The following is a 12,729-nucleotide window of genomic DNA, read 5'->3' as shown; positions in this document are numbered from 1 at the left end:
CAATATTTCGTCAGTATGTCAGCATAAACACAAAGTGGTGAGCGCCGTTCATGGCCAAGACCCTGTTATGGCATGTGCAGCATTATTTTTTTTTCATAGTTTTTGTGTGTTTTTAACAGTTTTTGCCCTGCCACGCTTTGCACTGATTTTTATAGGGCTTCGAAAACCACCCCCTTTTCCCAAAAAGAATCTTACTACAAAGTTTAGCATGGCGTAATGAAACTGTCAGCTGAAAATGGTTCTACAGCAACACCATAGTTCTTTTGTGAAGTGTAACAATGAGAAGTTGCAATGAAATGATTGGGCCCTTTTTACAAGTTTAGCATGGCGTAATAAAACTGTCTGCCGGAAAAGTTTCTACCGCAACACCACAGTTCTTTTGTGAAGTGTAACAAAGGGAAGTTTCAATTAATCATTTGACCCTGGATTTTTTTGCAATTTAAAAAACACACAGTACAGATTCTATACATTTTCTTGACAGGTCCATAACTTTTTGGGGAAGAGTATAGGATAACACTAATGAATGTCTTCTTCCATTCTTTCTTTCAGCAAGTTGTATCATGTTATGTTTGTGATTTACAGCAAGAAACTAAAACACTCAGAGAACTTGTCAATTCACTTTATTCAGAGAAGGAAAAAAACCCAACATTTTTTGTCACAATAACCCAACAGGAGTTAATTATCACATATTTCATCAAGAATAAAATATTTATCACATACTTTTTCACAGAGCAAAACAATTTTCAAACTCTAATTTATCCACAAGTCTTCACTCTGCAGTTTTTGTCCAGTGGTCCAAAATAGATGTCCAGCAGTGTGCACCCAGGATGACCACAAAGTGACCACAGTCATTCCTGCCCTGGTGACCCCCTCTCCATGATGACCACCTGCCCATTACAACCACTTCCAATGTAATTCAGCCTTCTGTAATGACCATATAAGGAGCACTTTGGGTTGGTCTCTTTGGTGCTCGTTACAGACAGGTTTTCATCGATTGAGTACAAAGTTGATCTTTACAATAACAATTAATCAACTTCTTCTCTCATTTAGGAATGGGGGTCTTTTCTTCTTCTGGAACATTTGTGAACGGTTTGTAAACATACAATTCCATTTTGGCAACTCAATGTTCAACCTTTTTTTTCATTCTTTCTCTTCCTCTCTTTCCTTATTTCACTCTTTGATTCCCTCTTTCCTTCTATATTTACCTTCTACACAGAAATCCAAGTTTCTTGAATGAACATAAAATAAGAAAGATTGTTATGATACAAAGTAACACAGCAGACTGCTGAAACAGTAAAACTAGAAATGTATCTATATTCAAAACGCAGATCAACTTTAATCAGTTGAAATATGATAAATGATTATGCTATTACTGTTTCTCTTTGTGGAATGCTTCTTCATTCTCACAGTACTCTTTTTTACTCATCAAATAAATAACTACCAGCACATACAAAGTCCACATAAGTATGCACAGACATCAGTGTACATTAGATAAAACAAATGGGTGGAATTTGTTGTAAATCAAACAAAATATCATCATTTCATACAATAAAATATATTATCACAGCAACAATTTTCAACAGGAAAAGACGGAGCCTGAAAGTGCATCAAAATTTGGACGGACTCATTGATTAAATATTTGGACGAATTATTTGTAAACAAACTATACCCCTGCTTCAACATAAAGTATGAAAACCATTACAGAAAAAAACGACACATTGCCCTGATGAACAGGAAAAACCCTGGACAAGCCATTTGCACACAAAACATGCAACATATATATACATGAAGCAATCAGATTCAAACTCTCCCCGGAATGACTTAATCAGTAGCAATGAAAAGGAAACAAAATATGGTTCAATGTACTAATATATGGTATGGTACATGGTGTTTCTGGGAATGGAGACCAAATGTGTTTAATAAAGCTATGACTTAGATAGGGAGTTTGAGGTAGTGGAAAGGGGGTGAGGAGAGGGGGTGAGGAGAGGGAGGGGGGAGGGGGGGGGGAGATACACAGCTGATTTCTTGGGGGATGGTTCATGGGGGTAGGTGAATCACCTTCCAGGCTGTAAACTCAAAATTGAACACACTAAGGGAAAAGGCTACATATACAAGTTTAGTTCATATCAATACCAAACATGTAAGAACATGTATTGAAAATTCCTCCAATATTTATCCTCCACATCAAATATCTACACACAAAAAGTTCTGAAGAGAAAAAAACTAGTTTTTGTTTTTTTGTGGTAGTGGCCGCAAAGCTGTTTACAGATTGACAAAGACAATGCAATTACAGCAAACATTTTGGGCAAGACTAGCTGATTTGCCAAAGTAGAAAGCAATCAGAACAAGAGGCGAAGCCTTCAAGGCTCACGTAAGAAATCGACAAACAGTAACACAAACTCAATCACTCCGTCACACATACACACACACACACACACACACACACAGTAAGCATAGGTGACACTGTGCAAGAAAGCGAGACACTAGATCTAGATCTGTCTGTCTGCATGTAGCCTACTTACAGACACAACTGTCAAATAGTCTCGGCCCGCTCAAAATAACAATGACCGAGACATTCCTTCGCGTGACGTCTAACCCTCTTACGCCATAATGTGACGTCTTCAAATGACGAAATGTTAAAGTTTCTACCACAGACATACACACGCACGCACGCACATATGCACATACGCACATACGCACGCACGCACAGACAGACAAAGTTACGATCGCATAGGCTACACTTCGTGAGCCAAAAATACCAATTAGTCATTATCAGCAAAACATTGTGTATCTAACTCACCTGCAATGATCAACTAAATGTGAAAAAAACATGCCATCAAACAAAAAGCTTTCAGAAATTCCAATTTCAAAGATGGCTGTTCACACATACAGAAATTTTTTTCAAATTTTCAAAATAAAAATTCACACAGAAATCACACCAGCTTCCATATCCACTGGTTTTTCAACTTCGTAGATTTTTTAAACAACAACAACAGTACCAATCCTATTGAGTAATTTGTGGCGGTAGCAAAGGATTCTAAATACATGCATGAGGCTTCTTATGTTGCCATTTTCCCAATGGAAAAAAATAACCCCAAAAAACAAGCTCTCTGTGAGGGCATGGCAAATGTATGGGCTTATACCTTCCTTTCAGCGAAAACCATCTGTAAACAACCACCGATTGGCCCATTCTTTTACATGGAATAACAACATCCTTCTGCATGGACACGTACCAAAAAAACAAAAGCCTAGCTGGCATATTACTGTGCAGAGCAATATTTGTTGGTGGATTCATTTTGTTGATTGACTCATGTGTCAATTTCGAAATTAATTCAACAAATAAATGTCCACCCCACACAAAATGCAGCCTGGCTCTTCTTTTGTGGCAAGTGATCCCAAACCAGATAGACTGCCTCGCCAGCATCTTGCCAGCATCTTGCCAGCGTCTTGCCAGCGTCTTGCCAGCATCTTTGCCAGCATCTTTGCCAGCATCTTTGCCGGCATCTTGCCGGCATCTTGCCAGCATCTTGCCAGCATCTTGCCAGCGTCTTGCCAGCATCTTGCCAGCGTCTTGCCAGCGTCTCGCCAGCGTCTCGCCAGCGTCTTGCCAGCATCTTGCCAGCGAGTTTCTTTCAAAATGTTGAGATAAGTTCATTATCTGTATCATAGAGATAATAAGTGTTATAATCTGTCCATTTAAAAGACCACTGGGTGGAAGGACAGTACATTTTTGGCAAGTATTCAAGTAGAGAGATGCTCTTATCACATATAAATAGCTGGATACATCGGAGAAAATTTGAAAGATGATTTACGCAGGAATGAATTAGGGTACAAATATCTTTAAATCTGCTATCCCAGCCAAACACTGAAAATGAGTATACACTGTAGTGCTACCAAGTCCTCAAAGGTGATAAAAGTGAAACTCTTCTAATCAGCCGCATAAAAACACTGCATCAGTTACATTAATCAGACATAGTGACAGACACCACCATCTAAGTACGCAAGTTCCACCCCCCAAAAATGGTACTGCATGGACAGGTCTGACCAAAACACCTTACATCAACACGCAATTGCACACTAAACTGTAATAATTCTATACAGCATCATTGTGGGTTAAGTCCTCATCGTTTTTTCTTTCCTTTCTTTCCCACCGCGCCGAGTGCTGGCAGGGCGTCAAGCCGTTGTGGTTTTCGTATCGCTTCGTCAGCCAATAGCTGACCATGTACCTGGGCTGCTCGTAGGCCCTTACTGGCGCCGTCGTCATGGAAACCATTACTGACCAGTTGGGGCGAGACATTGTATGTATCTCGCACCTCTTTCATGTCTGAAAAAAATGGCTCCTGTGTGAGTCATTCACCTTTTTACTATAACTATTTTTTTTCATTCTTTTTTTTAATATTTTAGAATCGAATTTGTTTGTTTTTTTGTTCACTGGTTGGTTTAGCTGCTGTTGTTTCATTTTTAAATTATACAGCGTACTTATATTTGTCTTTATTTGATCTGACAGCCATCTCACATCCCTTTCTGTTACCACTATGAGTCACAAACATGGTTTTGAGTGCATGATGTAATATCAAAACTGAGCCATTTCTACTCTAATCTTTAGCCCTGTCAAAAATTCCCTGTTTGCAAAATGTAACTCTGAAACATCTGATCCTCGTTTGCATGAACAGGTAAAACTCCAACTTCTAGATTTCTTTCTTGTCATGATATGTGGGACGCATCGCATACACAAACAAACATGTAGAAATTCACATAACATTCACAGAAACAGGAATTAAATGGTGCTGGGAAATAAATCTGTCAGATTTGTTATGCGCTGTTTGTTTGTTCGTTCATGGGCTGAAACTCCCACGGCTTTTACGTGTATGACCGTTTTTACCCCGCCATTTAGGCAGCCATATGCCGCTTTCGGAGGAAGCATGCTGGGTATTTTCGTGTTTCTATAACCCACCGAACTCTGACATGGATTACAGGATCTTTTTCATGCGCACTTGGTCTTGTGCTTGCGTGTACACACGGGGGTGTTCGGACACCGAGGAGAGTCTGCACACAAAGTAGACTCTGAGAAATAAATCTCTCGCCGAACGTGGGGACGAACTCACGCTGACAGCGGCCAACTGGATACAAATCCAGCGCGGTACCGACTGAGCTACATCCCCGCCCGTTATGCGCTGTGAAAGAGTTTTTTTCCTTGAAAGTGAGGTTACATACTAAACACACTGATAGCATCGCAGTGAGCTCCGAACTCCATTTCTTCCAAACAAAAAAAAGCCACCAAATTGAGCGGACACAGCACATCAAAGCTCACTGTTCACCATGACTCTATCAATATGTTTATAACTGCATTTCTTCCAAACAAAAAAAAGCCACCAAATTGAGCGGACACAGCTCATCAAAGCTCACTGTTCACCATGACTCTATCAATATGTTTATATCTTGCTTCACCTTCAAGGTATATCACTCTTCCACCACCCATAAAAACCCTGACAGAGTCATTTCAGGAAAATATTTATTCTCTTTGTGTTATAAACACATATAAAATCATACATACTTGTTCTAGCCAGAGGCTCGCCAATCAGCAGACTCTGTCGCTTGGTAGCAAAGTAGCTGCTGCTCATATCTTCACTCCGTCGAAGACGCTGGAGAAAATGAAAAAAATACTCTCTTACTTACTTGAGTAAAGAATCAGATACATTAAAAATACCGTGAGAGAGACAAATAAGATCCCGGTCTGAATTAAAAAGTTGAATCCACATATTAAAAACATTTGTCTTCATCTCCAAAAACAACAACAGAAAACGTCACAGGAACAAATTAGTCAAAATTGGGCATCATAAGATTTTAGCAGTGCCAATCAAATCATATCTCTGACTTTATTTTTCCTGCATTGACCATTCTGGCATAAATAGTATGCATGTGAGCTTTTTTTCTGTGTGACATTTTTTCCATTGGGGTGTACATCAAAACAAAATCATAAGCAAACGCCACTGACCTCTCTCAACCTTTCATCACTGAAATCTTCATCTGGGGTCCGCCTGTCATCTCCATCTCCATTCAGGGAGGCTGAGCTTACCGCTGGGTTTCGCCCAGGCATGATGGTTCCTTGGGACAAAAGAAGCTTGTGTTATCATTAAACCCATTCAGTTTTTGTTTTATTTATGGCATTGGAAATGCAGCCACTGCGCCCGCCTGCTGCCCTTTTTCATTAGTGCCTCACCTGTGTTGGGCAGGGAGGTTCTGTCAACCACCATCTTGGGCAGCATCCAGCTATGCTCCTCTGCCCCATTAACGATAGCATCAAGTACCCCTCTTTTATGCCTACAATCATCCCCTCTAAGCTCCGCCCCTTTTCATCAGTGCCTCACCAGTGTTGGGCAGGGAGGTCCTGTCAATCACCATCTTGGGCAGCATCCAGCGCTGCTCCTCGTCGTTCCACTTGCACTCTGTGCGGATGCGCTCGAGGTTGTAGTAGTTGCTGTCGCGACGGAGGCAGGGCTGGATGCGCGCGAGGATGGCATCCAGCAGCATGACCTGGCGCTCCTGCTTGCGTATCGTGTCCAGGTAATCGATGCGGTCAAACTCAAACTCCGACTGCAGGTCAATGATCTCCCTCTCCAGACCTGCAATCTGTACGGGGCAGGGAAGGTTGTCGTCAAATTATATTCTTTTGTTGTCTTTTATACATGATCTTCCTCTCAAGGTCTGCAATATGTACGGGGCAGGGAAGGTTGTCGTCAAATTATATTCTTATACTGTCTTTTGTACATGATCTCCCTCTCAAGGTCTGCAATCTGTACGGGGCAGGGAAGGTTGTGATCAAATTATATTCTTCTGTCTTTTATACATGATCTCCCTCTCAAGGTCTGCAATCTGTACGGGGCAGGGAAGGTTGTGATCAAATTATATTCTTCTACAGCCTCTCATACACTTAACTTCAAGGAATTGGTAACATGAACTTGTGATTATGCTGAGTAAGAAAATTCCACATGAAAATGTGCCAGAGCGTCGACCAACAGCATGTGATAATCAATATGGTTCCCTGTTTCAGGCCGGTGTGATCTCACCACTAATATCTCAAATTGCCACACTTCCAGCCTCAGATATTGCCGCATGCAACAATGTATTTGGTAAATTACATGACCAAAATCACAGAGCTGTCTTTAACTGAAGAAACATTAAAACAAACAAAACAAATGCACAAGAAACCACATGCACGCACGTATACAAATACACACACACACACACACACACACACACATATGAAGACAAAATAGCCCAATATTATAACAGGCTCACCACTTGATCCTTCTCCTTCACTGTCTCTGTTCTATCCTTCAGTTCCTCTTTGATTTCATCGTAAATGCCAATCATTATACCGTCATCGTCCATTTTGCGATTGGCTCCTGCACACGAGTTCAAAGACACTGTTATACACAATCCTTTTAAAACACAAACAAAAAAACAGCAACACATTTGTATCAAACTTTAAGACCAAGTTTACTGGTTATAGTAAACAAAATTACCGAAACTTGACTGTTTTGTTTCTTGTCTGTGAACAACATGTTTCTTAAACGAAGCATACAAAAAGGTTTTTGTTTGTTTTGTTTGCTTAACGCCCAGCCGACCACGAAGGGCCATATCAGGGCGGTGCTGCTTTGACATATAACGTGCGCCACACACAAGACAGAAGTCGCAGCACAGGCTTCATGTCTCACCCAGTCACATTATTCTGACACCGGACCAACCAGTCCTAGCACTAACCCCATAATGCCAGACGCCAGGCGGAGCAGCCACTAGATTGCCAATTTTAAAGTCTTAGGTATGACCCGGCCGGGGTTCGAACCCACGACCTCCCGATCACGGGGCGGACGCCTTACCACTAGGCCAACCGTGCCGGTTTTATACAAAAAGGTGTACCAGAGTATTGATGCAAATTTGTACCAGAAATTATTGCTCCAGGATTGCCAAAGATACGAGAAAAGAATATTTCATGTCAAAAGAAGAGTACAGAAAAACACCCAAGGCATAACTAAAAGGAACTTGGGATTAACGTTCTAAATAGACATTGTTCGCAATAAGTCTTCTGTGGAAACACAGTCAAAACATTGTCACAGTTCAGTGCAGGTGAGAAATCATTGACATCACAGTGAAAATGGAGTTCCAATGTGCATTTTACCGTTTGATATGATGCTTTTCTCTTTAAAAGATATGCACATCAGAGCTCCCTATCCACCCCCACCATTAATGCTAAGTCTGCACACATCAGCAGCAAAGTATGTTTGGCCTACCCATGCGTTAAAAACAAAGCAAAAAACTCAAACTGGCTCTAGTATCTTCAAAGCAGCCTACAAAGAGTATATTCATAACATTCCCTGTTGTCAAATACAAACTACAGAGGTAATCAGCCTGAGGCCACTCACGTATAAGCTGTCTCTTTCGCTGGTCTTCAGCATGCATCTTGCGTTTGTTGTGCCTCTCCTTGAGCTCAGTGTTGTCCACATTTTCCCCGCCCACCATCTGCTGCTGAAGTGCCTGCAGCCTACATAATGAAAGTAGGTCAAGGTCAGAAAAATGAAAGGAGGTCAAGGTAATACAAATAAGAAAGAGGTCAAGGACTTCATTTGATCTTTTTAAATAGCTTGTTAAATGATTGGGACACTTCACTGAGCACCAGACAGCATGTGCAAAATTCCTATCATTTGTAACCAATTCTGTATTGTAAATCTACATACAAGAAGAAGTAAGCCAACATTATACAATTGACAGATTCTGCTTCAGAAAAGAAACAAACGTACAATACCATCATAGCATTTTTATACATCTACGAGCAGATATCTGTGTCGATCCTCATTCATTGCCGGTCGTATGTACTACATGTTCAGGAATCGTTGACAGTCAGACTTGATATCATATATGGTTAATTACTGTTGACTAGTTTGGTCTTAAAATGATGAATATACTGACATTTTACCTCACATCAAGAGAACCTAAAACAGGCCTTCACCCTCTTACCAGAAACACAGAAGGGTTAAAACCTTATCGAGAAAGGAAGATTAACAAAAATCACTGAGTGAGAGGCAGTGTTATCTTTCTTCTTGTGCAGACTGCAAAATCATTTCAAGAGGTAAAACTTTCACTTGACACTGTGCACACACTGTAGATCTAGTTAAAACTGTAATGTAAATCAAGCTTGTTATGGATGATGATGATGATGATGATTCAAGTTATAAATAGCACGCACACAGGGAACAAACAACAATTTTGATGACAGTGCCTTTGGTGGTTGTTGTATTTTTTGTACGCAAAACAGATGAAAAGTCAAACTTAAGATATGAACTGAAAGCAAACACTTTAAAGAGGCAAAATGTTTAGTGCTTCACATAGTGGTCACACTGCCAAACTTGCACACAGCTCCTCACCGATTCACCATCATACTGTAAGTCAAAAATACTCAAGTAAATGAGAAATACTTATTTAGTTACAGGCATAGAGTTGGTGAGGAGAAGAGAAACAGAAACAGTGGTGAGAGAAAACGACAGTACCAACTGACTCCAGTACACTGAAAACACCATTCCTTGTTAGTAAATAAGGGCGGGGATGTAGCTCAGTTGGTAGCGCGCTGGATTTGTATTCAGTTGGCCGCTGTCAGCGTGAGTTCAAACCCACGTTCGGCGGAAATTTATTTCTCAGGGTCAACTTTGTGTGCAGACTCTCTTCGGTGTCCGAACACCCCCCCCCCCCCCGTGTACACTACATTGGGGTGTGCACGTTAAAGATCCCATGATTGACAAAAGGGTCTTTCCTGGCAAAATTGCTTAGGCACAGTTAATAATTGTCTACCTATACCCGTGTGACTGGGAATAATAGGCCGTGAAAGGTAAATATGCGCCGAAATGGCTGCAATCTACTGGCCGTATAAAATGTCATCTCACACGGCATCATTGCAGAGCGCCTAGAACTGTACCCACGGAATATGCGCGATAATTAAGCCTCCTATTGATTGATTGATTGAGTAAACTTTCACAAATAAACTACCCAGCCCCTCAGTCCCTCAAATTCAGTCAAACTTACATGTTAAAACATGAACACAGAGAGACAAAGAAACAAACAAGAAAAAACAAAACAGCCTTCTAATACGAGTCCCTCATGACGAATTAGGATTCATAAACCAAGAACCAATTTCACAACACAGAGAAAGCATTTGAAAGATCAGACAGCAAAGATTTAGTCCAGACACCGAACGCAAAGACTGTACACCACCACAACTCTGTTGCTTTCAGAATCCAAAGATCCTTTGACTTGGGTTTCTTACCTATTCTCTACCACACTGAAATTTATTTCAATTTCAACAGATTAAATTTTCATTTTGTTCCACCCTTATATCAAGACATTAACCATTTCTTTGAAGCTTTGAAAAACATTGATAACTCAAGAAAAGTAATTAAAACTGCTCTAATATCACAACAATATAGAGGTCACTTTGGTGTTTTTGTCTGTCGCAATATTTTCCTGCATTTATTTTGTCATAACCCATACTTTTGCCATCAAAATATTTTTTCTACTGAAGGGAAAAAGTCAGGACATCTGCCATTACAGACACACACACACACACACACACACACACACTCACATGCACACACACACACACACACTCGCACACACACACACACACACACACACTCACATGCACACACACACACACACAAGCTTTCACAATAATAGCTGCTTACACAATCTTTCGTATAATATAATCAGCACAGTATATTACCAGCCCTTTAAAAAAGAATCAGAAAAAATGGAACTTTCATTCATAGACAAAATGAAACGTCCATGATTGAAGTCCTCATCAAACAACTAACCTTTCTTTTGTTATTTTTCTTTATTTGGGAAGGTTAGCAGTCTTATCTGTTTCGGATTTTGTCACCATTCAAACATCTGAATCAACTTTGAAAATAGAAAGCGGGTGGTGTGTGGGGGGTCTGTGGGGTGGGTGAACGTGGGGGGGGGGGGGGGGGAAGAAAGAGACAGTAAATCACCTCTTGAGTGCCTCCTCTTGTTGCAGTTTGACAGCCACAGGGACCTGAGTGGGGGTGGCCCTGGGGGTGGTGGTGGTCCCCGCCCCTCCCTCCTCGTCGTCCATGATACCAGCCAGCTCTCCATCCGTCTGCACATAGGAGTGAGAATCTGCATAACCAAGTGCAGCAGAAAGATCAGATAATAAGATATATAAATACATATTGGCGTTCAATGCGGTCGACTTAATGCAGGGAAGGGGGAAACACTGTTCTGCTACCAGCATTCCCCCTCTTTAGCGCTAGGGGGCACTTTATAACACTTTCTACCCCACCTATGTTGACCAAGGTTTTTTTTACCAGAGACCAGCTGTGCTGCGGCAGGTCACTCTGAATAGTAGTAACTGTGTAGTAACTGTGTATCAACACGCTGGAATGCAGGCGTTAGATCGACGTTACAGGAAGCGACTGAAGCTAACAGTATGAGCAGATATATCCGCAAAGGAGATGCATGATTATGGTTATGGAACCCTCTTTGTGACCGTTAACAATTCTGAAAAAATGAGGTCTTATCAAGAATGAAAGTCTTGAAATGGCGATAACTTCATAGTTGCTATGAGCACAAAATCTGTGACTGCTGGTTTTTAAATGGGGGAGACGTGATCTGAATTCAAGGAGGGGTGGTAGGGGGGGGGGGGGGGGGGGGGGGGGGGGGACTAGAGGAAAGAGGGGAGGGTTCACTGTATGAGTTGAGATATTTTGTATACCATTGCGGCTCCAATATAGAGCATGTTTGTACCTATAGACACACACACACACACAAAACATACCCTCTGGACTGTAGGCAAACCATCGGCCCCTTGGATGAGAGGTTGGGCCAGATCTGAAACACATGGAAATAGCTTCAATCTTCTATATGCACCTTATGGAACTACAGTCAAGGAAAATGTCCATCTTAATATAGTGCCTTGTGTGGTGTTGTATATCCAGTCCCCATGCAGCCAACCTTGCAAGAACTATAGGCCTTTATGAACACACACACACACACACACACACACACACACACACACACACACACACACACACACACACACACACACACACACACACAGGGATATATATAGAGACATTCGGGTGACAGTGTCTCTTTTCACCATCAATAAACAAAGAAAAGGGCACTTGCAAACTGAAAAAGAAACATACCAATAACAAAATATATACTTGAACAAGACATATTTGATAAAAAAAATCTCTTTTGCATTGTTCATTGAATCATCATATTGCATGTACAACACCTGTACTCTGACTGTGATAATGACCAGGTACCATCATTTCAGTTTTCAAATTCACCAAAGCACATAACTTGTCACAAGAAACTCCGGAAAATGAATATATATTAGAGAAAGATATTAATAACTGCCCTAATTTGAGCAGTGAAACCATTTGTTGTGAAAATGCTTTTCGAAAACATGTGGAAATTAACTAAAACAGTTTCCGCTGTTAAGGCTTACAAGGAAATGAGCTAGCTGAGGTTTGAATTTGTACATGTACTTTCCAATTAATAAACTGGGTCTTTTTGGACAATCAAGTTCAGCGAGTGGAGTTTGAGTAGAGGTGGCTAAAAGGGGTTCTTTCTTCTTCTTTTTTCTTTCTTCCAAATTTCAAAATAAATTTGAGTTTGAATCTTTAATTTCACAAACGCAATGCACAGTGT

The 12,729-nt window shown here is 40.9% G+C and overlaps 1 protein-coding gene across 4 annotated transcripts in view; it reads right to left on the bottom strand.

The window, feature by feature from the left end:
* Positions 1 to 604: 604 nt before the first annotated feature.
* Positions 605 to 12,729, bottom strand: part of LOC138971149 (osmotic avoidance abnormal protein 3-like) — a 52,200-nt gene continuing 40,075 nt past the window's right edge. For all 4 annotated transcript variants that reach the window (XM_070343780.1, XM_070343782.1, XM_070343783.1 and 1 more), the window contains 8 exons: positions 11,846 to 11,898; positions 11,040 to 11,167; positions 8,424 to 8,542; positions 7,300 to 7,406; positions 6,369 to 6,630; positions 5,996 to 6,105; positions 5,555 to 5,642; positions 605 to 4,324 (listed from right to left, as the gene is read on the bottom strand). In XM_070343780.1, the coding sequence (XP_070199881.1) occupies positions 4,122 to 4,324; positions 5,555 to 5,642; positions 5,996 to 6,105; positions 6,369 to 6,630; positions 7,300 to 7,406; positions 8,424 to 8,542; positions 11,040 to 11,167; positions 11,846 to 11,898 (1,070 nt within the window). In that variant the 3' untranslated portion in view covers positions 605 to 4,121. The remainder of the gene's footprint in view (positions 4,325 to 5,554; positions 5,643 to 5,995; positions 6,106 to 6,368; positions 6,631 to 7,299; positions 7,407 to 8,423; positions 8,543 to 11,039; positions 11,168 to 11,845; positions 11,899 to 12,729) is intronic.

Source organism: Littorina saxatilis, linkage group LG7, assembly GCF_037325665.1.
Source record: "Littorina saxatilis isolate snail1 linkage group LG7, US_GU_Lsax_2.0, whole genome shotgun sequence".
Taxonomy (NCBI): domain Eukaryota; kingdom Metazoa; phylum Mollusca; class Gastropoda; order Littorinimorpha; family Littorinidae; genus Littorina; species Littorina saxatilis.
Note: the sequence above shows the minus strand (reverse complement) of the source record. Positions and strands in the feature narration are given on the sequence as shown.